Genomic DNA, 22,964 nt, shown 5'->3' with positions numbered 1-22,964 from the left:
TACATAAGGCTATAATAGGGAGCTGCATTGCAGTAAAAATATGTTTGAAATCGATAATTTTTATTACACTAAACCCACAGTAAAAATATTTCCCTTCTTTGTGGAATCAGCACTTTGATTTTCAAATTCAAAGACAGAAAATGACAGGAAGTTAAGGGTGTATCTGCTCTGTGCTCTCACATATGGAGGACCAACTGAAAAATAAACATCACTAAATTACTTGGAAACTTGTATCTGGAGTAGGCTTTTTGTTTTGAAAGAAAAAAAAAGTTATAGCTACTTCAATATCTCACCTATCATTTTAAAACAAAAACTGGTTTTTGTCCCTCATCTGTTGGACAAAAGTAAAGTTTCCTTAAGCTATAAAAGGCAGTGAGATAGAAACCCAAAGAGAAGCTTAAAGGCTGTTTATTTGTAAGCTAGCGTATCAACAGGATAAATGTGGAAGATCAAACAAGAATAAATGGAGCATTCAGAAACTGGAAGTTATTAGTTGTTTCCATCCATGTCCCTAACTGCAGTCCTACATTAAAAACTGAGTCCTGATTTTATTTTAACTTCTTGCCCTATTTTTCAAAGTAATTTTCACAAGTATTGAGGAGACATAAATGTCAGTAATAGTCTGGAAAACAAATTATGCATTTCTGAAAATTTAATCCTTGATAGTTTTCCTTTACACTTGGCATTACCTGTCCATCTCTTAACATCAAATGTCTTAAGAAAAAATGTTTTTTAGGATGCAAACATGTTGCATTCCATATTGGTATGATTAATTACTTAAAATACAAGAAAAGGTCATCAGCTGGAACAAATCGTAGCTCAAATCAGAGATAAAACTGTTTTCTACCTGGTTAATTTCAATGTCCATCAAAATCATATCATGCTTTTTTCTGCCACACAAGTATCCATCATGCTGTAAGACTGTATTCATCAAGAACTTTTTGGAATAAAGGCAAACTTATTCTACTCCCAAGTTGCTTTTATACTATATTACAATGTTTCTGTTCCATTTAAATATTGCTATGTATTATGAACCACATTCAAGCCTTGTTTAAGCATGCAAATTATCAAACAAAATATAAAAAGGAAAAATCCGAGTTAACAGTCTTTCCTGTATGGCATACCTTTAAACTCATGCAAAATTGCTAACACACAAAGCAAAATCTGTGTAAGTTTCTAAACTACAACAAACCTGTTTCTAAATTCAAAAATATTTTACCCTGAGATGCCTTTACATAAAGCCTCACTAGGAAGTTCTAATTCTGCTTGGAGTTCACAGATGTGGGTAAGCCACTTCTCATTAAACTTTCTAGAATTCCACGAACCCCTTTGACATGCATTTTCAAACGTAAATATAAACACTGACTAGCTTGTGAAACTGTTTTTTTTTACTCCAGAGGAGAAAAAGGATCAACCACAAAAGAAAGCAGCCAATTGGTTTTTTTCTTATATGGTATACGCTTAATCCCATACAAACTAGTAGAATCTACTGTAATTAACCAGTTTGTGACTTCAGTTCTTTCGCTCAGCAGAAAAACATCAGGACTTCACTATTAATGACACATTTTTAGATCACATGGGTGAAGGAAGAGGAAACCGTGACATAAAAAGCCCAGGAAAGTGTTGAGTATCTTTTTATTGAAAGACAACAAATACAAGTGAGCCATTAATAGTGGCAAAGATACAAGGGGAGTGGGGGGGATATCAATCAGCCTTTTCATGTTTTATTCATTCTTAAGAAAGAAAGTCTTACCCTCTGTCCAGTTTTTGCCTTTACTAATATAACTAGACAACAGGCATTGCATATATCCACTTTCAGATTGCCACCTCAATTATTATTTCAGTTCTGACACACTGACAACCAACCCTAGCACTTATAAAGCCGGAATTTTCTGGTCTGCAAGCAGACAAAACAGATGCTCTAAGCCAGAGATACTCAATCTGTGGCCCACCCGGAAAATCCATCCTACCTGCAATCTACTCCTACCAGCTTTTTACCAGTAAGAAGTTGCCTATTGAGATATATGACGACAATGCAATATTGAGAGTATTGAATTTATGGAAAAGGTCCAGCCATGTTATTAGGTCCTTCTTGCCTTCAGAACACACTACATGCTCAACTCGGCCAAAATGCTGGATCTGTTTCCACACTGAGTGTCTGTAGTAAATGCTGATTTGTAGCATGAACTTTCATCAAATATTAATTAAACTCTAATATAGGAAGAATTAATAAGTAGAGAAGCATAGCTTCTAAGCCTATCAGTTAAATAACAGGCACATGTAACAGCACAGAAAAGTGTATGTTATGGAACTCTAACATGTTAATTATTGTTCTTCTGTCAGGTGGTCCAGACAGGTTGTTGGTAAGAACTACAAATCACCTGTGAAAACTTCCAAATTTACCCAACACAAAGAGCTCTGAGATAATCTGCAAAGCACAGTATGTATCAGGAAGCAATACAGACACATTACGGTGGACAACAAACATACAGAATCATGTTTTGTTCAGACCATTATTTTTCTACATTAGGACAGTCCAGTCTTGTCAACCATAGAGCCCACTCCTTTTTGCAAGAGTCTCCTCACACACGGCTGTAAGCTTGCCATCTGCTTTCTAAGTGAACAACCATAGGAAAGCAGAGAAGTCTCTTGTCTTTGGGAAGGAAAAAATGGTAGGTCAGATGGAATTATGCTTCAGGCTGAATATAATACTTCACAGGCTGCGAGACTAAACTAACCTAAAGTAGTGATTTAACCAACATGGATATGAACTCAGCTGTATTACTTACAGTCAACAACAATCCTTAAGAAATAATTGTATAAATATTTGTGTAATTAATCCAACCTTAAAACCATTCAGACATTTTTACTTATACAGCACAGTAAAATTTCCAGTGTACAAGAAGGGCTACATGATCAAACTTCAATCACATTTCAAGCACAATTCAGACTCGGATAGCCTGTAAGATTAATCTACATTTTTTCACTTACTCCAACATCAAAACAGTCAGTTCTCTTAAATTTGTTTGCTCGTTACCTTCCTGTACCTGTCACTGTGCTCTGCACTTACTGAACAACTCTTTTTTTTTTTTTTTTTTTTTTTACTATTGGCCAGAAAGATAGCAAGTCTACCAGAACACATATACATGTATTTTAAGGCTTATACTAATGTACCTATAAAAGCGTGTTTTAATCACTCATCATTTATATGGAAGATAACCTTAAACAAGCAAATATTAATCTTTTAAAAAGTAGTTTTCTCATTATTATGCTCTCTTTCTACTCTTACTCCCCCACACCCTCTGGGGTATATATTCTGAAATTTCACGCATACCATAAAGTATCTTTGGAATGTTACAGTATAATTGTTTAGAGAAACATTTAATGGATAAGTAAGCATCAAGAGGCCATGGCTAAGGGAAAAGAAAAGTTAAAATGCTAGAAGCATTTTGTATTGAATGATCTTCTCAGCGTGAGGACAGGGGATGGACATTTGATCCAAAAATCTGGTATTGACTCAAGTGATATAAAACCAGCAGCCAGCACCGAGGCATATGAAGCCATCCAACCACCTAACAAAATATCTGCTACCACCCACCTCTTTCAAACTGGACTTCAGTCACTGTCTAGTAAAGCAATAAAATGCTATAGGATATTATTTGATTAATAACATGAATATTATGATAGGGGATTACATGATCTTGACAATCGGCTATTTTTTTTTAATTGGTTGCTTGGTTTCCCAATTTACAGCACAAATAATTTGCATGTGCATGATACAGAAATGCAACAGAAATAACTGGAAAAAGAGCTGGGCACTGAGTACAGAGACAGCTAAAAAAAGCTGAACATTCTTTCACTACAGGAAACTGCTGGAGACAATATGCTGTAAATTAAAGCCAATTTTCCTGAATTCCCTGAAGGACTGCTCCTCCCAGAGATTCTACAAATCCACTAGCAAAGGCCTATCTTTATAGTTTTCTTGGGGCTTATTTACTGAAGAGAGTTTAAAAAAAAGCACATCCAAAATAAAATGTGTGGTGTATCGGGGGCAGGGGAGTGGGACAAATCAGGCCTAACCTTACATAATTGATTCATATCCTGATTATTAGAGAACAGCTGAGACGGTTTTTACTCCCAATTCCTCCCCCTCCCCATACTTTTTTAAGTCAAGGAAAAGCAAAATAATTACCTCCCTACCTGAATTTCTGATTAGAAGAATGGATACTGAGGCAGGAGAGGTGCCATATGCTGACATCACTGCTCTAGAAATCAAGCAGTGCTTTTAGCACCAGAGTTAGAAAAGCCAAGCTTCCGACAGACTTGTGTCACAGCTGAAGCTTGTCTTATGATTGGGCACCTAACATCTCTGTCCAAGTGGATTCTGTGGTGCTCAACAACATATGAATTGCAGCTGGTACAGTCTATCCTAGCCTCATACTTCCACAGAATTTTCAGAAACCTAGCATTTTTGAGGAACTTCTATTTCTGCGTTTAATTTGGCAGACAACAGGTAACAAGTTTAAAAAAAATAATCATTAGGAACGTATAAATAATGTGATTCTATAAAACTCATCTTGTTAATAAACTCATGGACAAGTAACACAAGCTCTGCTATGCAGCCTTCTAGTTCCAAACCCAAAACATTTTCCAAAATTCCTCATCTATTTGTAAAATGTGTGAATCTAAATCATATGTAAAAATAATGGATTGCACATGCTGCTTGATTAAGGCTTTAAGAGATATTTGTAGGCACATAAGATTGCAAGGGACTTCCCAGGTCACTGCATTTGCATCCTACTATCAGAAACACTGTATTAAATAATCTCTTCCAGACAACATACATCCCCATCTTAAAATGAGTTTTCTTTTTGCATGCTCCCCTCTTAAATAATCTCAGAATTAGGATATGTTTTTTAATTTCCAGCTTAATTCATTAAAGACCCCATCCAGTGGCCACTTAGATGAAACACTTCAGATTGTGTAGGAGAATTTTTTACATCCTCAAGTTTTTCTTTCTCTTCTCTTCAACAACACAGTGATCCAGATGTTGCTGTCAGGTAAATTCACTGGTTTGAATCCATAATTTTTTTCTAATGCTATACTCAAAGGCAAATCCAAATATTCCATGGGTAACTTTTTCTGTAACTACTTTCACTTGGTGAATTATAGGGAACCATAATACCACTGCTGATTTTAAAACAAGGTCTACAGATTACTTCTTGTGTTACAATGACCATACCAGAGCCTGTAAGTATGTCTTTGGGGGTTAGAGTAACGGGGAACACAACACAGTTTACAATGAAGTCTAACAAACAAGGGTATGTTAATCTTTTCAGCCACTTAAATCCAGGAAAATCAAAAGCAAATGTCTTCCTACCATAGCATCACAAAACCCAGCCCCAAATACTTGCATCTTAATGCCTGCTGGGACGTTTTCTGCTAACCATCTATTAGATTTCTTATAATACTCAGTACACACATTCCTCCACAAGCTGGATTGATTTCTTCCACAGTTTAACTTGTTTTTGCCAAAGTCTCTTTTAGTTCAGCATTGGCTGCCTGCCTAACGAAACAACCTTTCTTTATGCCAAAACTGTCATCTTCAGTTGCACAAGACGCATCTTACTTACAAACATGTATAATGAGCCCGATGTTTAATGCTTGAAGAACTGCTATTTCAAAATGATCTCCAGCAAAACTTAAGCAGATACAGAAGCGGTCAGTACCTAACCTTAGAGGGTTGGAAATCATTCTCAAGAAAGATTTTTTTCCTTTTGTATTTAAATACACCTTTTAAAAAGAAAACCCTAAACTAATTATTAGGACATGAAAGCATATGCATTTAACCACAGACAGTGGTGAGAAATGTAAGGCTCACTCCGAACCTGAAGTTGAAAGCTTCATTCTCACTCAGTGTGAAGTCATCATTACATAATGATCACATGCACCATAAACTTGTCTCTTATTGAAAAGACTAGCCTTTAAATATAAGAATCTGATAAACTCAGTAAGTTATCAAGTATTGCTAACAACTGAAAAAATCCATCTAAATAAACCTTGTGCTCTATTTTTCTGCTGTAATTTCAAGCATAGCTGAAACAAGACTACCTGTGTAAGAAGTTGTTCTTCAGTCAGATTATTGATCCAACGAGTATACCGTTCAGTAGACTCCAGTGGCTCTCTTCTGACCTGGCAACCAATAATCTAAAGCAAAATGAGATAAATCACATAGTGTAAGCTGCTGTACACCCACATGGCAGCAAGATCATAAAATAAACATTCAAAACATGGGAACTCCAAGAATTAAGATTATCTATACAGTCCTTATATTATTCCACACCATATGACGTCATATCTCTTTGGTCAGCTGGGGTCAGCTGTCCTGGCTGCGTCCCCTCCCAACTTCTTGTGCACCCCCAGCCTGCTCGCTGGTGGGGTGAGAAGCGGAAAAGGCCTTGACTGTGTGTAAGCACTGCTCAGCAGTAACAAAAACATCCCTGTGTTATCAACACTGTTTCCAGCACAAATCCAAAACACAGCCCCGTACCAGCTACTATAAAAAAAATTAACTCTGTCCCAGCCAAAACCAGCACAACATAGAAGGGGGCTAATAATATAGTATAATATAATATGTCACAGTTGTTCTGCTCAAATGTTAAATAGTTACAGACTTTCAAAGGTCTCTAGAAAACTAACATTGAGAAGTGTCTTTCCAAAAGCTTCAGTCTTGGGAATATTTGAACCATTTTGGTTGAAATTTTCAAAGGAAAGTCATCCAAAGGCAGACATATAGAATGCAAAATTTCAACCAAAGTAGTTGAAGTTTGGCAAATGAAAATTAGAACTTGGATAGCACCAGACAATTGTACCAACAGTACCATCACCTATAATGCCACACGTTACTTATAATTCATAGAAAATAAGGAAAAAAAAAAAATCTGTATTCTGATTTGTCTCATTCACGGTAGAACAATGTAGACACCCCATTTTGATTTGTTCACTGAAGTACTATGTACCCATTCGAGCAACATTTTCTTCTCTAATACTGTTCTGTAGCTGTACAGGTTAAATATGAATTTTAATATTCTGAACACCTATTGGCATAATAAATAGCTTCCAATATGCATCAAAAACAGAATATTAGAGGGATTTCATATTATCTGTAGTGCATAGACACATATTAATGCAATTTCATACAAACACTAAACTGTTTACTCTACAAACCTATGGTTAGATAAGAAAGAAGGCCAAGGAGAACCCTAGGAGTGTGACTATACAGGGCTCTGCTCTTCACTACTCCCAATGGTCTGCAGTCCACCCTAAACCTTCAGGGTACTACAGGACTTAATTATACATGCAAAGTAAGCTGATACTGTTTTATAGCAACTCCTGCGCTCCTGTCATACTTTAACTGCCCATTTCTCTTCCAGATTTTGATGGGTACTTCCTGTTGAGTACCCATCTCTCATTCATTGAGAATTAACACCAAAGCGTAGGTATTAGCATTTCTGAACAGTAATTTCAGATAACCAAGTTCTGTTCAAGAACAGTGTGGAAAACTTACTTGGTTTATTTTCACCCTAAGCATTCATAAGGAATGTAAGTGTATACACTGAGCACAGTAAGTTTAAATCTTTCAGGTTATCTCTATTTACAGAGCTTTAAACCCCACACAGATGTAAGTAGTCAGGCTAGAATTCTGCACATACAGTTATGAATACTTTTGATGTGGGAACAAAAACACCACAAAGAGATCTTGCTGGGGGACTGCTGGCAATGAAACACCACAATTTAGAGTATGATTAAATACAATCAAAACAACAAACATGGGAAAAAAAAAAAATTACTATTTGCTTATCCCGTAAGAATAAAACAGAATGTCTCTGTACTATGATAACTCAATGACAACTACTAATTACTATGGACAACTTCAATCCTTATCCTAACTTTCTCCTGAATTACAGCTAAGTAATACTAAGAAATTTTCAGAATGTTAACCTAAAATTCTTTTAAATTGAATATCAATTAGAAGAGTTCACAGATACGTTTTTAAAGGAGACACTCCACAGATATAAAAACTTCACAGAAGTTGCATCAGATGTACATATATTCTGTTCTGTTAGGATGATTTGTATTTAAGAATAGAATTATTTACAGAATTCTTGCTAGTATTCATTAACCAAGACAGACTGTCTTCTCTTGCATATCCTAGGATTTTATAACTTACAAAGACACTTTACAAAACTACGCATGAAAGTCAGAATGGAAAAATTACAAAGCACTTTTTTCTCGAACGGTATTCTATAACAATACAATATGGAAAATTAGTTTCTTTATTCTAATAGTCACAGCCTAAGCTGAACAAATACAGAATCACAAACAGCTTTCATGAGGTAAAAGGATAAAAAGGAGAATCTCAAATTTGTTTTTCTGAAAACGTGGTTTTCAATTAGAGGCAAGTAGTAAGTGCAGTCATCTCTTTCTATGCACTTTGAAATTTAAATGAGAAGCGGAGGACAGAGTTTCATATTTTTATATTAATTTCTGACCAGTCTGATCATTTTCATAAATGCTGTTGATAGTTTAAGCAATCTAAAAACAATGTTGAATCTGGGTGCTCAGCTAAAGGACTGTAATACCCTACAGTCCAAAGAGCAATTGGTTCAAATCTCAACTCCTTACGCTTCCAGAGAAAATTGAATGCGTTTGATCAATTATCTGTACATACACTCAAGGAGAGGTGAAGGCAGACAGAATAACTGTTATTAAATTGGATCCTGACGGCTCTGTTCTGTATCATACATCACTTTTTGTAATTTCTAGAGTTTGACTTAGATTCTTAGCCAAAATTTCCTTCTCTTTCCATATAGATAATTCCATTGCATGCTCCAATTTACCTCTCTGAATTTTGGCTTGTAACAACGATTCTGTACTTACTGTATGTAGGCCTTAAAATACTTTGAGCCTTTTGGAATTGAAAACACCATAATTGGGAAAAAAACACTCACCAAATAAACAAGTTATTTAGGAATTACTGTTATTGCAGTGAAGTAAATCCAGAACAGAAAAAACAATGGGTTATATTGAATTTCACCATAATTTGGGGCAGAATCCTTGGAAGTGCAACTTTCCAAACTCCTTCATCAACTGACACGCCTAACAGCAAGACAAGAGTGAGAGGATAACCATCTAGAGCCTTATGTACAAACACGCTAATCAAATAAAAAACTAGGGTTTAAAAAAATATATATTCTTTTGTACACAGCAATTTTGTTTTCTACAGCAAAGCTCAACCTAATGTTTAGAAGAACAGTAAAACCAGTATAAGACATTAATCTAGAAAAATATATAAAGAAATACAGTAGAAAGTAATAGGATTGGCCTCTGACTTTTAAGAGTCAGATGTAGAGTAGCTTAATGTTTCAAGAATCAAATTACATTTTTTACCTAGTTCAATGAAAACTTAGAATAATCATTAGGGCAACTCTTCTATTGTTGCGACTTGAAGTCCCTTTAGCAGCACACCAAACACCTAAAGGTTCATGGCACTGAGTCTAAATGTAGTTTTACTAGGATTGATGGCAAAGGGTTTGAAAAACAAGCTGTCTCCAGAGCAATGGATTTCATTTCCATGACTAAACAGTACACAGCTGATAACTCTTGGTCCTTGAATTTTCAAAATAAGAGTCCAAAAACCTCCATTCTTTAATCACTAACAAAGCTAGAAGCAAGCGTTATGATGCCCTACTCTAATATTAATGAACACTAAAAAGGAAGAACAGAAAAGCCAATGCTGAGAATTAATGTGAGAAAGAAAAGCTGCTTGCTGGAAAAAAAAAAAAGACAACAATTCAAAACGTAACTTAGAAAAACAAAATTTTTTGAGACTCCACATGCTTACTAATGTCCTCATTTCTCTAAATGATATTTAGTATGTAATACCTTCTCCCCTGTACCTTTGTTTGTTCTTACTCTTTTGTTGTTTGAGCTCTAGAAGGCAGGCATTACTGATGAATGAAATGGCTCCAATGAAGTTAATATAAAGATGAGGTTAAGATTTCACTCTAATTCCTCCTTCCTTACACACTGAATAGGATCATTAACTAGACAATAAAGTGTCATAATACAAACTTACAATCCTATGCTTGTTTCATATATGGAATTAAAGGAAGAGAGAGAGGAAAAGAGGGATTAATATACTTAAAACTTTACTAAAATGTCCTCCATAGTAGTGGCTTTAAGTTTGCTTTTTCTTAAAATTACCTAAACGTGCTATCTACACACACAACAGAAGTATTTATTTCCAGACAGCTTTCTAATTATTCCTAAAATCTATTTGCTCACAAGCAAATTGAATTGCTGTCTTCACTCCTCCTCCTCATCCAAAAAAACAAACCCACAACAACCACCTGACAATTCCTTTCTTTAAAAGCAAAGGAACAAAAAAGCTATAGTTGGTGTTCTCAGTGGCCTTTCGTAAGATTTCCATGGATGTACCAAACCCATCAGCAGAGCACATAAAAGCAAAGATTTCCCTCCTGCAGAAGATGGTATTGTAAAACATCACTTAACCACGTTCTTTAATTATAATGATATCACAGCAAAATACACTTAACAATGTAAATGCATGTTATTGACAACAGCTGCATTTTGATCTTGCAACACAGCAGGAAAATAACTACAAATGCATAACAAAGTTAGCATTTTGTAAGAAGTGAAATGTTCACACTTCCCTCTACCCTAACATAACAGTGAAATGTTTTGCACAGCACACAGACTTCCTGCTTTCTTTTCATTTTCAGAACCAGTACCACTCAAGAATGCTTTCAGCATCATCTTAAGAGACATGTTTTCAGACAAATCTTAAAATCGTCACTATGCAAACAAATTTATTTCTAGATCCTCAGCCAAAAAAATTCCACAACTTTCTGCTCTTTAGCTGTACCGTTCCTCTCCCAATGGGACTCTGACTCGTGACTGGGATTCTCGACTTGAATGTTGAATGTGATGTTGCAAGATAAACATCACCAACATAGAATAACTCAGCCTGAGCCTTTGATACAGCTTCTGTAAAGCACAGCTCATTTAACCAGCTTCTTTCATCCAATCAACATCAGGATTATTTAGAGTACAAATGACTTCCTCTAGTTCCCCTGCGTAAGGTGTGGCATCAGAACCAACTGCACACTGTTTCCCATTTCCTCCATGTCTCACAGAGCTTTTATAGTCACTTCACTGAGTATTTCCTTACAGCTTTTAAATTGAAGTGAAAGGTTTTTCACTGTGGCTTCTTTCATAAGTTTTAAAATACTTTGATAAAAATCTTTCTGGCCTATTTTACACCCATTCAGACTTCCAGAAAGTACAAAAAACTCTCCATATTAGAAATATTCTTTTCAATATTTTGAGTATCCATTTCTATGCAAAAACAGAGTTCATCCAAGTTTCAACTTCTTGATCTAATTAGGCATTTATTTTTATTATTACAAATGCTAACTGTATACTGGCATATACCTGTACCTAGATTAAACTATGTAATATATACAAAAAATGCAATACGCTTCATATTCCAACTGGAAACTTGCTGTAATGCAGTCTTAATATTACTTGTATAGAAGCAGTAACATGAACCATAAACAAAATTTTTTTCTGGCTCATAGCAAAGGACTATGGCAGTTCATGGAAGAGCAAAACACCAATCAGGCGAGAAAATAATGACAATCCTTTCTGCTACACATTAGATGAGGTAATTCACTTTCTAGACAGACAATTACTTGTTTTATGTATTAAATGTAACTTATTGCTTATTTAGCTATTTACTTAATTGCAATCAGCATTGGCCTCTCTGGAAAGAAATACAAAATAATGTATCATTTATGGCAGCAAGAGACAGTGATGGGTAAGAATATTAAGAGCATAAAATAGTGGTCTGGTTTTATCTTAACTACCAACAAATACATATGCTGAAAAGCCACACAAGTAACTTTTAAAAATATAAATGGCTTAGCATGAGCTTTGTGGGAAGGAGTGGCCAAATATAAGCACCTAGCTTATGGACCTACGGTCCTGCCTGGCCTCCAGCTACCACTTCACAGAAGGACCAGGCCTCTAGTATCTGCCAGTCCTGTCTAGATGGTCGGAGACAGCCTAAGGTGTCAAAACAGCATTATATGTCTATGTTTAGGCACCTGAATCTCTCTTCTCTAATAACTCTACCACTCCACGTGATTAGGAGTGGAGTTAATGATTCGTATCTAAATAAGATTATCAGAATCTAAGTAATGGATATGTACTTTATGCTACTACATTTAAAACATTTTCAGGAGTTAGAGCACTATAAAACTACTACAATATAACTACGACACAATTAAAACAGTACAAATAACAAGATAAAACTAGAATAATGGGGTTCTCCATGAAACAGAGGCTCTAAATTGGTCACAGTACACTGGGTTAGCCATGATGTATGAAATACAAATCTAATGAGATCATTCAATGACTTGCTGATCAATACGAAGTTCAGAGTTATGATCACGTTCAGAGGAACTAGGCAGGATTATTACATACATTACAAAATTGTACTTTTGAGCACATATAGTCACTTTTCTGCAAGTTACAAAATTGTTCCACGTATCTGATATGTACAAAAATTAGCATTCTATACCCAGCAGCAACATCAGCCATCCGCTTACATGCCATAACTTGTTCCAACTTTTCACTAGTGTTTGTTTTTAAATGCAATAGCCAGGTAGAGATGTTTCTTATTTTCATCATTATAGGGTTTTATGTTTTACTTTGCACATATAAATGGAAAAGGAAGTGGGTGAGAGGAAGCGAAGATTAAATGAGTTGACAGTAATTAAAAACAACACACTTTCTGCAGATGTAGCGCTTTTTTTTTTTTAATCACTACAACTTCCTCTAGCACAAAGAATCTTTCTTATTCAGGAGACAGCCTATGGGTCAGAACCCTCCTGTTGTACTAAGAGGAAATGAGGATGACAATTAGTTAGTCTCCAATTTTATCCATCCTAGCTTTATAAAAAGGGGAAATGAACAAAGACAGGCAAAAGCATAAACTCTCTATAAGGTAGTAGGCACCTAGTGCCTACTATATACGTACATATGATTTTTTCATATAATATGTCTTCTTTTAAGGAACTTTGTTTTATGAAAGTTTTTCAATTAACCAACCAATAATGATATTAAAGTAAGTATTGGAAAAATATGTCTTTTTAGCAAGGAAAAATCCACAGCTTTCCTGTACAAAATAAATTGCTTTCCTCAACCTATGGTATTAAATGAAATGCAACTTTCAAAGATTATATAAAGTACAAAACTTTCTACACGCTGAGAAAGTGTGCAGTGTTAAGTTTCATGTTAGAAATATCACCGAACGACATAAACCTCCTAGAAGATAATGTAATTAACTACATAGTGAAGCTTTGATTAGAAGTATCATGACATCTGATCCTAAATAATGTTCTACGAGAAGAAAGACCATTCAAATAACAAGCAATACAGGAAGGATTCTCTCTAGTGCACGACACCTTTTTCCCCCCAATATGCCTGTTTATGAGTGCCCACAGAGGGAGATTTCCTAAACTAAAAAGCGAATAGGAGACATTTACCTTATCCTGAATGTTTAAGAACAGTTTTTGTTAATCATGCCTACATCTTGATGTATAAAGGAAAGGTAGATGTAACCTGTGCTGTCTCCAAATCCTAATTCTATTATTTTTGTTGTATTAATTTCCACCACCACCACCCCCCAGTTGATGTGACACTGCGAACATATCCTGAAATTCAGAAGAAAACTTGACAGGAGACTGAAAATCTTTCTCTCTGTCTTCCCTCTGTACTGATTTCTTTGGTTTTCATTCATGTAACATTTTAAATATTATTTGGTTGTAAAAACCTGTATAAAAGTTTTCATTTTCTTCCTGGGTACACACACCCTTTATAAATACATATATATATTTGCCTAAAAGATTAGCAAAGCTTTAGGTATTGGTGCAGTACCTCTAACACTAGCTGTTACAAGTATGGATCAGCAGCATCCCTAGTACGTTTTACTGGAAGTGTCAAGTAGAAATCTACCACCAAAAGAACAATTGATTGAGACAGTCCAGGATTTCTTTTTGAGTGTACTTATGAAATAGCGCTTGTAGCATAATTTTTAATTGCACAGCTGTGGCTCAGCATTATCTCGTCACATCACCCATTTCTCACAGGAAACACGATTAACACAATCTTCCATAAGTCTTTATCTGTAATTTCCTCAGAATAGTTAGAACTTTATTACATTAACTACAGCATGATTGTAAAACTAAGATTTAACCATTAAAATATCTAAATATTGAACAAAATTTTCAGCCAATGGTAATAAGCATTTCACTCATTTTAACTAAATGTGAACAGGTGATTACACTTATATTATTAATTTGTTCCTTCACCCAATTAAGGAAAAGTTAAAGAATATTTGGAGTTGTATGTTAAAATCTATTTCAGTTGCGGAGTACTGGAGCAGGGAAGCAAGACCATCTTGAAGAAATTTATCAGCTCTGTTTCCAGTCCTGCTTCTTACTATTCTTACTTAGAGCAAGTAATTACAGCTCTATATAGCTAAATCCATATTTTGTAAAAATATATTGGGGGATATATATATATGGGATATTATTGGATGGTCTTCCTTCAAATTGTGATGATGCTTTAGAAGAGCCTGTCCATAAAATGCTAACCATTAAGGAAATAAAAAAAATTTTTTTAAAAATTTCTTGTTTAGGCCTGATTTAGCTGCCATTTAACCAATATGCTACCATGTATTTAATTAAAAGTAACACTAGCTACAAGAATTCACAAAGTTCCGTTAAAACTCAAGAAAATTCATTTTTTGATCATGTGACAAAATTACAGGGTGCTTAGTCCAAAAAACTGTTACCTGAAAGACAAAAGAGAGATTTAGAAAATATAGCTGTCTGCTGAGTACACTTTACTTGGAGTTCCCAGACAAGTACATGGTCATCCCAATAACTAAAACATCTGCTTTAATCAATAAGAAATTTATATGGCACAGGAACAGCTAAACAGACTAGATACTTATTCCAACAATCAGCACTTTGGATTTTGACCTTACTAAAAACAAGACTTAACATTTATGTTGTTAAAAATACTGTAAGATTTTATTTAAATTATATTGTGTTTTTCTACAGGCCCATGGCCTTTTATTTTTTAATGCAGCAGAATAATGAAATGATTGAAGATACTAGTGGCTTTAAGAAGGATCTTGTGACCATTATTTAGTGTAATCAAAAAGGAAAAATACATGTAAGGAATATTTTTATGTGATTAAAATCTTTCCAAAATTGTATACTCGGGGAAGAAGGTGGTAAAACGTATTTTCTTTCCCCCTCATTTCCAATAGAGGAAATGGCGTTCTTCAAAACACATGACACCTGTGAGGTAATTTGCATTAGGTGTAAGGATACAAAACACACCCTAGTGTATTTAAAGCATGTTTTAAAACTTATAAAATATGTTGATAGTGCTGACTCCCCAGAGGATCCTTTAGGCCAGATGAACATCCATTTTGGCAGATATTCTTATCTTGTAGAAATCCATTTTTAAGAACACCTGTTAAACGTTCTACTTGGCACTGGTTCAAGTCCAAAGTCCACAATAGCATGTTATATGTTTCTTTTCAGCATATGAAAAAAGAGTAATTAAAAACCAAGGAAGTCTGAATTTTCTTTAGTGAATTTATATGAAAAACAAGGTCAAGGTGGTATAATCAGAATGAGCACAGCTGAGCATCACACCACACGTACATTTAAAAAGGATGTGGTCATGCATATGAAATCATGAAGGACGAACACGACATTTTTGGAAAAACTTCCAAAATGAAGAGATACTACAGCAAATCTGTAGATACTACAGCAAATCAAATGAGTTTCAGAAGTCCTTTTTGAAGGTAAATGAGTAAGCCCCAGTATTTTGATAAGTAGCTTACGTAGGAAAAAAGCACCAGTCCTCAGAAGCCCTCATTCAAAATCTGCCATCTTGGGATAAACAAGATCTAAGGGCTCAATCTCTATACTAAGGCTAGTACACATGCAATCTGAATTTGATGGAAATTAAGTAAACTCTTTGGATCCTGGCAAGATGTTTACACAACCAGTCCTTTGCATAAAGCTTAAGAGCAGTCAAAAAGAGAAATTACACCAACATATTGCTATTTTAAAATAAATTTTTCTTGTGTCTGTAGCTCCACGAAGTATGATTGGATTAATAAGTTATCACCACAACAAAATATCTAAACATGAGGACGAGGGGATCTTGATTTTCAAACGTTTTACGCTTCAGACATAGTTTTAAAAATGAAATAGGCTGAAAGTCTACATTACAATCAGACATTCATGAATATCAAACTCCAGTAATCACAGTCGTTTGATGGGGTTATTGGCATGTGGAGGCCATATTAAACACAAATATAATTACAAAGTGGTGTAAGTTGGGATGTTTCTCATTTGGGATATTTGACTAAATGTAGAACAGACTTAAACTGACACTGTGACTTTGAAAATGCACTGCGGTTTTTCAGAAATACCAAATTAAAAAGAATCTTTAAGGAAGCTGCCTAATAAAAAGCAAAGACACAGCTGAATTCCAGCAGATCTGGGTGATACACATGGAAAGGCCCAATTAATGAAAACCACCATAAGAATACTACTGTGATTGTCAAAGAAAGAATTTTCATATTCTTCAGTGCAGAAAAAGGAAAGGAATCATATTTTCTCCTCTTAAACATACTCCACTGTCACCACTTCAGAACAAAACATTCACACAACTACTGCCCTAGTCTTCTACCCTCCATAGCAAAAGATTATTGAAATAGTATAAATAACTTAAAAACCTCTACTGACAATTTCCTGAAGTCATAAATATATATATATATCTTTGTAAGTCTCAATACTGGATAGCCTTAATTTAGAGTTACAATTTCCATAGGCTGGAGAACAACGTTAGACTTGTAGTTTGTTTATGGTGTGCAGTATATGGGAACTGAATATAAAGTATTACAGTTCTAATGACCAGAATAGTTAGATTAGTTCATTAAAACATTTCTCTGGACACTTTTTTCTCCTGCATCAAAAATAAACTGATTTTAGACAATCGACAATTGTAGGTAATCACCTCAGGAATATAATCTCATTTTTCCCTCTGTCTACACCAAAGATGGACCAGAGCCTCCTCAGATCTACTTAGGCCATTTAGTGAAGCAAATTCCTATTAACAGGGTTAAGCAAACAAATTTATCTATTCATCTATCCTTCAAGACATGCCAGTATCCAATTCATTTCTCTTTAACAGCTGTTATATGAATTAATGCTTATATTAAGCTAAACTCTATAGGCACTGCTTGCTAGGACGTGCCTGGGCAACACACACGGATCTGCCTCAAACATGCTGAGTAAGGGAGACAGAAGGAGAGCCGATGCAAATTAACTAAGGAGAAACAAAGATTACTTAAGTTCTATACGATGAAGATTTTAATCAAGTTTATGTCCAAAATAAAAGCATTTATCAAAGAAAAATCTGCTAAGCTATATGCAACAATTGGAAGACAAAACAATAAAAGGGAGATTGGTAAAACCTGGACTTCAGTAGAAGACACAGAATGAGAGAAATCACCAACAACCATTAACTTGTTGCACCCAGGAAGGACAGAATTTAAATGGAGGGACTTTTCTATCACACCGAACAGAGAGGTAATATTTCAACTTTATGTAGTTATGTTTAATGACAGTTTAGCAAAGCTTCACATATGCTTATCTTTTCACACCTGCAAAATTACATACAAGATACTACTTACCTATTTTTGCAGTCCAGACTAAAACACTGCCTAATTTAAGTAGAGAAAAGGTAATAAAATCCCTCATGAATAGAGGCTCTGACTACAGAACAACGTTGTTGACCATTTCCTTAGAACAGCAGATGAGGAATAGGAAAGCCACTCTGGAGGCAAATTTGCACCTTCTCGCTCCTAAATGAAGTCCTTGTCCATTGCACCACACTACTTCGATTAAACAAGACCTGAACTAAAGCTCCTGAGAGTAAGTCTTTTATAGGCAGATATAACCTCAGTCTGCCCATGTTCCAGGCTGACCAGAAGCTGTAAAACTGCTGTGAAAGCAGATACAAGCCCTGCTAATACTGTTGAAAGGCAGGAAATATTAACTAGGGTTCAGCACTGCTCTAATAACAGCTACAGAGTTTTCAGCTGAAGCAAGCTCCTGTCTGCTCCACCCCCCCCCAAAGATATACTCTTAATATAGCACATATTTTTTCACTGTGTAACATCATACTGTGATCCAAATATGCTGAATAGTTCATGAACACATTTAGACTTCAGGTCACTTCTTAATGAGTTTAGTAAAGACTTGTAACTCCACCAGAACAGCAAAACATCTAATAAACTGTTCTTTAGCATGGTTTCCAGTTTAAAAAAAAAAAAGTGTACCAGGTACAATTATACGAAAATCCATACAAGTTCTAGAGCTTCTGAATTCTAATTAGTACCACGTAACAAAAGACTATTTTAAGAACAAAACATAGGTATAGGAGGCATGCATTATCTCAGTCTTGCTAGCTCTAGCCATACAAACAAGGCTACCTTGTTCATTAGATAGAATAAATCCATGTCTAAGTGCAATGTAATTACCAGACTGCATAACAACAATTTTGACTCTCAAGAGAAAGTACACCAAGGAAGCATAGCACGTAGTCCGAAAGGTAATCTGTTATTTTCAACTACTCTAACATTAGACTAATATGAAGATACAGCAAACAAAAGGCTTTAAGATCTTTCAGAGGTGACCAAACTCCATTGCTATGTGGAATGTAAAATCATTACACACTGAGGACTGCCAATATTCCCAAACTGCTACTGTTGACTGCCAATGTATAAGGTGGCCTCCCTCTTTATTTTTCTTCCCATTTTTATTTTTTATCCCATGCGTCCTTTCATCATGAAGCAGCCTGGCCTGGCACAAGACAGATAAAATAATCTTCTGCCTTTATTCTAGACTTGCGATGATAAGCAGGAACAAAAAAACCACATTAATGTGATATATTATGGCACAGCTGCTCAGCAAAAGGCTACACGGAAAAGTTTCTGTTGTACAAGCCTGTGTTCTAGTGAGTGATGCTGCACTGGAATGCTGTCACAAGAGTTTCTACATGTGCAGTTGCACACCTGAGATGAGATGGAAACAGTTCTCTGGCTGTTTTTTCCACTAGTTGAGTACACAATGTCTTAACTACTCAACAAAACAAATCACATAGAACATGCTGTTTACATGCAGTGCTCTTTTTGTATACAAAACAATCAGTGCACACTCTAACTTAAAGAACTGCTCTGATACGCAAGACAGTATATGGAAACTGGTCCAGACTACCTAGAATTACCTCCCTCCCTCCAAGGACAAGTGCTAGATCTAAAATATGGAACTCGCTGACAGATGATATAAGAATGTCTATTAATCTTTTTGCACTCAGAACAAAACAAAGCTCAATATTTCTTAAGCCATTCTCACAATACTGCTCTCACGGATCAACCCATAAAAAAACGCTGCCTCTTGCCAATATAAAAATAGTTGAAACAGTGTTGTTCTTTAGATAATTTGAAAAAGAATCAGATCTCACTATCATGACAGCCATATAAACACTCAGAATGCTGATCTTAAAAGCTCTTTTCCACATTAATATCTACCTCATGTACAACTAAAACTATTCATTTTTATTATACCTGTAAGAGAGGATCTACTCATTTTATTGTATACTCTTTCTGCTGCTATCAAGAAAAATCTCTACTTGCTATTTCAGATTCTGATTTAAATGAGTAAGGTGGAAGGTAAAAGGACCGACATAATCAAGAATCAATGGAATCTGATCACTTTAGTCACAAAAGAGAGAAAGTGAAATGGTTCAAACTAGTGCTCAATAAACAATAGGTAAGGAAAATGAGGGAGGGGGAAAAAAAAACCAACAGTCTTTCCAAGATGCGATAGAACTGTGTAACAGGTCTAGGCAAGTTTAATGGCACAGGGTACAGTAACAATGCAAAAAACTTATCTATTAGTCTATAGCTTTCAAAATCAGGAAATGTAAGTGTCCAGACCTAAAGGGAAAAAAAAAAAGAAAAAAAGATTTCATTTCTAAGCTTAGTTTGTGAGCTTCAGTGGGGGTGAGGGAGAGACATACAACGCTTTGGCCTAGAGTTGTGCCTGAAAGAAAGGATCAAGCTCAGTTATATCATTCATTTGTTCATTTCTCCAATTCATTTGCTGATTGTGCAATATTTGTTTACAGCTTTCCCAGAGGCAGACGAACAGGTCTGTGGACTAGCAGTGCCATGCATTGTTCAAGTTCACTCAATCCAATCAACTACCTTAGAGTCACATTAACCATCAAAGATATGCAGAATTTAGTCAGTTGGTTACACATTCAGATAATGCAATAGGTTAAAATGGCCTTAGGCATTGCAGCTCTTGATCTAAATCCAAGCTACGGAATATGCCAAAAATTTGCTTTAAAGATGCAAAACAGTGAGAATTTCTCATTGAAGAAATGCAAATGGTTATACTCAATGTTCTCTCACATGCCTAGGTATCCTACATGTTTGAGAAAGAGGTTAGTAATTTTACAACAAAAAGAAAGGTGTTCATTCTGACACTACTACAGATTCTCCTCTTATTCATCCAGTGAAAACAAAAGGGAACAACATTATTTCCTTTGTCCACATTTTGAATCCAGCTGTTGGGAAGACATAGGAGATGGTGAGGAAGAGCTTAGCTATTTTCTAAGCAATTCTGCAGAAAGAGAGAGAGAGAAAAATCGGAAGCCACATGCTGTTCATGTGCACAGTCATATTGTGGGGGCACACATATACTCAAATTAAACAATGGTGAGAGGAAGAATAAAGTGACACCATGCCCAGCAGACAAAATGGTGTCCAAAATCATTCAGTATGGCTCTAAGACAGATGAGAAGGTCAGCAGGTTTTGAATGTGAACAGTAGCACATGTTGTTTTAGCACACTTCTTTTCTCCTTCCAATATCTGGAATCCATAGGAAAAAGAAAAACTGGAAGAGTATTTCAAGTGCTGCACCATTCTTGAAAGCCTCCACGATGGCACAGTGGCTTGGCAAAGTGTGGCCAGGTACACTATGCATCTCAGGAATGAAGCACTTTCCAGAGACGCTCTCTAACGCTACTCAAGCTCTCTACTCAAACTTTTTAAAAAGTCTTCAAGATAAGAATAGCTTAAGAGAGTAGAGATGAATTTGCTCTTGCTCTTTATATCATGATTAAGTAGTCTACGATACAGGAAATAAAGCTAAGGGCTGCTGCAGTGTTGCCCCAGTCACATTCCAGTACCTGAACCTGGGGGCAAGCCTCTTGCTTTTTCAGAAATAGAGACACCAGTTTCTCTGAAGAACAACTGGTTGGAGAGTCATTCCAAAGGCATCTGCTATCTTTCATTCCACTGTTTAGCAACCAGGCTTCAAGTCAGGGTAAGGCAATCTGCATTTAAGAATAACATGAAAGAGGAAGAACCTCAGGGATTAGTTAAAATCTAGGAGAAGATTTCTTTTGGTGGAGAAAGTTGGAGACTTTTCTTACCTGTAAGTCTACAGTAGTAATGACAGTAGCCTGAAGCCTCCAATATTAGAGCCCACTGGGAATTCCGGCTCTCAGTAATAACCAGCAAAGCTAGGATTAGGAACAAAATTTCTGGAAGTATAGTAAGACTACATAAAGTACACTGAGACTACATAAAGTCAAAAATCCAGGTCAGAAGAAGTTACAAAACAGTGGAAAGTCCAAGTCTGCAAATTAGAATTTCAGGAACAAACCAAAAAAGCTCACTGCTTCACAGGCAATTCTCAAGCTTCTGCTTTTTTTTTTTTTTTTCTTCCTCCACCTACTCTGGCTTATCATACTGACTGAAGCTAGGGCCAGAACTTCAAATACAGAACAGAACTTTATTCAAACATCCCCAACCATCTTCCAGGGCCAGAAAATTGAATGGCATGATTATTCTGACAACAGTAGAGACCATTCTTTTAAAAACAGCAGTCCACCCTGACATTGGTCAGTAGATCTGTGGCCAGAAGGTCAACTTTTCTTTTCTCAGAGTAACTCAGGTTGTGTCAGAACTACTGGGGAGCTCTGGACCAAAGTGATCTATTTGCTCATCAGGAACAGATGTTCCCATTTCTCCTTTCAGGCCTTTGAGTCAGAGTTCTGTAAAATACAACATTAACCCAGAAGGTATACTCCACATAGGCATTGCAAACATTTTCTATACCTGTAAAATGGAAAAGCATGTTCCATTCAATTCAAACACAGATTCATTTTTGCCTTTGTAGGGTTCAAGAACAAAAATCCTTACACCTAAAAGGTAAAAATACAAGGCAAGAAATAATAGAAAATAAAAACCAGTAGAAGTTTGAAGAAAAGAAAAAAAAAAGAAAACCAAGGTTATTGCCCAAAAAGCTGTAAGGAAATGCTCTGATTCAGTAGAAAGTTGAGAGAAAGTGATGGCATGAGGCCGGCTCTACCCAGATGTACTATGTCTATGCCATATGTGGAGCGCACACACATCTACTGTTTTTCTTAAGGTTTAAAAATCTCAGGTCTTTCTCTCCATTCATTTCTGAGAATTTTTACACTTTCCTAAATCGAAGATTTCAGGTACTAATATGTCAGATAACTGAAAGGTGGAAGCCCTTACTTCCCATGCTAAATCAGACTGACTTTGGCTAGTTTTATTTAGTAAAGGGCAAAGCTCAAATTAAGCATTGCAAATACGCCAGTAGTACCACACTAAAACAGGACCACAAGTTTAGATTAGTTTAGAGCATGCGAAGAACAAGTTTGTATTGCTTGGAATATA

At 35.7% G+C, this 22,964-nt stretch overlaps 1 protein-coding gene across 1 annotated transcript in view; it reads right to left on the bottom strand.

Annotated features, from left to right (window-relative positions):
* B3GNTL1 (UDP-GlcNAc:betaGal beta-1,3-N-acetylglucosaminyltransferase-like 1) overlaps positions 1 to 22,964 on the bottom strand; it is a 126,020-nt gene that overhangs the window by 86,329 nt on the left and 16,727 nt on the right. The window contains exon 5 of the mRNA XM_009326138.1: positions 6,112 to 6,207. Coding sequence (XP_009324413.1) covers positions 6,112 to 6,207 — 96 coding nt within the window. The remainder of the gene's footprint in view (positions 1 to 6,111; positions 6,208 to 22,964) is intronic.

This window comes from Pygoscelis adeliae, unplaced genomic scaffold (genome assembly GCF_000699105.1).
Source record: "Pygoscelis adeliae isolate BGI_AS28 unplaced genomic scaffold, ASM69910v1 Scaffold61, whole genome shotgun sequence".
In the NCBI taxonomy this organism is placed as follows: domain Eukaryota; kingdom Metazoa; phylum Chordata; class Aves; order Sphenisciformes; family Spheniscidae; genus Pygoscelis; species Pygoscelis adeliae.
Note: the sequence above shows the minus strand (reverse complement) of the source record. Positions and strands in the feature narration are given on the sequence as shown.